The sequence below is a fragment of the Microtus ochrogaster genome, unplaced genomic scaffold, assembly GCF_000317375.1.
Source record: "Microtus ochrogaster isolate Prairie Vole_2 unplaced genomic scaffold, MicOch1.0 UNK49, whole genome shotgun sequence".
Lineage (NCBI taxonomy): Eukaryota > Metazoa > Chordata > Mammalia > Rodentia > Cricetidae > Microtus > Microtus ochrogaster.
The window spans coordinates 2,717,011-2,720,091 of record NW_004949147.1 but is presented as its reverse complement, the minus strand read 5'-3'; the positions used below and the strand labels follow the sequence as shown (position 1 = coordinate 2,720,091).

General features: G+C 38.3%; 1 protein-coding gene across 1 annotated transcript in view; it reads right to left on the bottom strand.

Annotated features, from left to right (window-relative positions):
- The window catches only part of Myo9a (myosin IXA), a gene marked incomplete at its 3' end in the record, with an annotated part of 191,454 nt that overhangs the window by 125,840 nt on the left and 62,533 nt on the right, over positions 1-3,081 (bottom strand). The window contains exon 8 of the mRNA XM_013354586.2: positions 1,804-1,930. Coding sequence (XP_013210040.1) covers positions 1,804-1,930 — 127 coding nt within the window. The remainder of the gene's footprint in view (positions 1-1,803; positions 1,931-3,081) is intronic.

Here is a 3,081-nt window from a genome sequence, read left to right as displayed (position 1 = left end):
GGATCTCTGTGAGTTCAAGACCAGCCTGGTCTACAAGAGCTGGTTCCAGGACAGGCTCCAAAACCACAGAGAAACCCTGTCTCGAAAAACCAAAAAAGGAAAAAATTACAATCTTTGGATACAATGATCTACATCTTGTAGAAATTTATTCCATCTTATTTTGTCATAATATCATTCCATTGAGGTTAAAGCAATGATAAGTCATATATAAAGAAAAAATAATCACTGCAGTTAGAGATATGAAAAAGAGGTTATCCAATGCTCTCAACTGGCACTATAGCTTTATAATGGACACATACTGGGAAATAACTTTTTCTGTAAAATCTCACCTAAATTATGCCAAAGAGAAGTAAATGGTTCTACATACAATTGATTAGTTTAGGCTTTCTTTCTCTCTCTCTCTCTCTCTCTCTCTCTCTCTCTCTCTCTCTCTCTCTCTCTCTCTCTTTCTTTCTTTCTTTCGTATAAGGCATTCTGCCTGCATGTATACCTACACACCAGAAGAGAGCACCATATGTCATTATAAATGATTGTGAGCCATCATGTGGTTAAATTCACTGAGACCTGCCTGCCTCTGCCTCCAAAGTGTTGGAACTAAAGACATGAGGTACTACACCTGGCTTAAAAGGATGTATCTCAAATGCATGTTACCAAGTAAAATAAGTTCATCTAGAAATAAAATTAACTCTATAATTACAATTATATTGCATGTGAAAATAAAAATTAGGGTGAAGAGGAGTTTTAGAGCAGTGTAAGAGTTCTGTATAAGACTGTAACCGTGAACACATGACTTCAACCATTTGTCAAAACCCATTCAGCACAAAAAGTGAAGACACACTATCACTTTGGGAGGAGCAATAGAACAGAGTCTGGTGGCCCTGCAGTGGTGGCACACGCCTTTAATCCCAGCACTTGGGAGGCAGGGGCAGGCGGGTCTCTGTGAGTTCGGGGCCAGCCTGGTCTACAAGAGCTAGTTCAAGGACAGGCTCCAAAAGCTACAGAGAAACCCTGTCTCTGTGACTGAAGAAGCATGGGATAAAACCGGACTCTCTGAACATGGCGAACAATGAGGGCTGATGAGAAGCCAAGGACAATGGCAAGGGGTTTTGATCCTGCTTTGTGGGCGCCTAGCCAGTTTGGATGTTCACCTTCCAAGATATGGACGGAGGGGGGAGGACCTAAGACTTACCACAGGGCAGGGCACCCTGACTGCTCTTTGGACTGGAGAGGGAGGAGGAGAGGAGTGCGGGGAGGGGGAGAAGAGTGGGAGGAGGGGGAGGGAAATGGGAGGTTGGGAGGAGGCGGAAACTTGTTTTTTTTTCCTTTTCTCAATAAAAAAAAACTGGAAAAAACAAAACAAAAACAAAAACAAAACAAAAAAAAAAAACCCACAAATTCTGTTTCAGGAAAGAAAGAAGGAAGGAAGGAGAGAGGGGGTGAGGGAGGGGGAAGGAAAGGAGAGAAGGAAGGAGAAACCTCAAGTTAGAAAGAGCAACATTAACATAACCCCTAAACAACCTAGAGTGGAAATATTCATCCTTGTCAACAAACTGAAGGAATGCATGTGTTAAGGGGAAGTGAAGGCAAGGGAGAAAACATTAGACCTAATGATCTTGGCACACTCACAAGTAAGGTAAGGCAGGAATCCAGGAGGAATTTCAACTTCTGAAAACACTATCTTAAAATAGTATCAAATGAAATCATTTTAACCAAGTATACCCATTTATAAGTATAAAGGAAATATAAATTAAAAATAAGAAGTTACCAATTATCTAAAATGAAAACAAAAAATGAATGACTCACTTCTAATAATTCTGAGACAATAGGCAGTACTTCAGGATTACAGATGTCAATAGAATCATCCCGGTAGGTCTTCTTTTTATAGGAGATATTACCCAAATGTAGTATTGCTGAGAGCAGAGAGAAAATCCTATGAAAATAAAAGCACAGATTAAAGTTTGCTAAATACATTATCAAAGCTCATTTTACTCCAAATCCAAAACAAATTCCCCAGTACAAATTATGAAGTATTTTCATCTTCACAAAAGAATGGTAATTTTAACTAAACTTTAACCATTAACTATGTCAGTTAATAAATTATTAACATGTAACATGGCATAAAACAAATTTAAAAACAAACTCTCCCATATACACTATATCCCATCAGCTCCAGTTGATTCAGGAGTTGTAATGCCTTCATTTCCTACCTCTTACTTGGATCTCGAAGAACTTTTTTTTAAACCAAAATACTGCTTATTTCTCTTCTTTTAAATAAATCACCCTAGATTCAACATGTTCTCTTTCTCTTTACAAAAAAGCTTACTGAAATACTAACTCAAACTCCTTGTCGGCACTTTACTATTTGTATTCACTATCATTTAACATCTGCTTCAACTTCATATGCCTCAGAAGTTACTAAGAACTACTTCCACTTAGCTGAGAAAAAAATCATGCCCTAACTTATCTGCTATTTCAGACATTTAACACAGCTGAACATTCTACTACTTCAGTGGTTATTAAGTGGTTGTTGTAGAATCATGAGAAACAGAGCACCCACATAACAAGCCAGGCTTCCTGCAAATGCCCATAACTCCAGGTCCCAAGGATCCCAATGCCCTCTTCTAGTCTCCTTGCACACCACATACGCAAACATGTGCACTTGTACTCACAAAGAAGCACACACATAAATGAATGTGTACACACACCTTTTTAAAGCCCTTAAGGAGCTGGAAAGATGGTTAGTTCATCAGTCAAGACTGCCAACTACTCTTGAAGAAGACACAAATTCAGTTCCAGCACTCACATCACATGGCCAGATGTCTAACAAAAGCCTGCAACTCCAGCTCCAGGGCATCAGTCACCCTCTCCTGGCCTCCATGAACACTGCACTCATGAGTACAAACCCACACATAGACATATACATGTGATTAAAAATAAAATATTTTTAAATATCCTAAATGCACGTATCCATATGCCTATTGACTTACTACTTCCTTAGAATAAATCTAACCTATTGTTAAAACTTATCCATGTGTCTTCTTAAATTTAAATTAAATATTTATAATTAAATTATAACTAAAA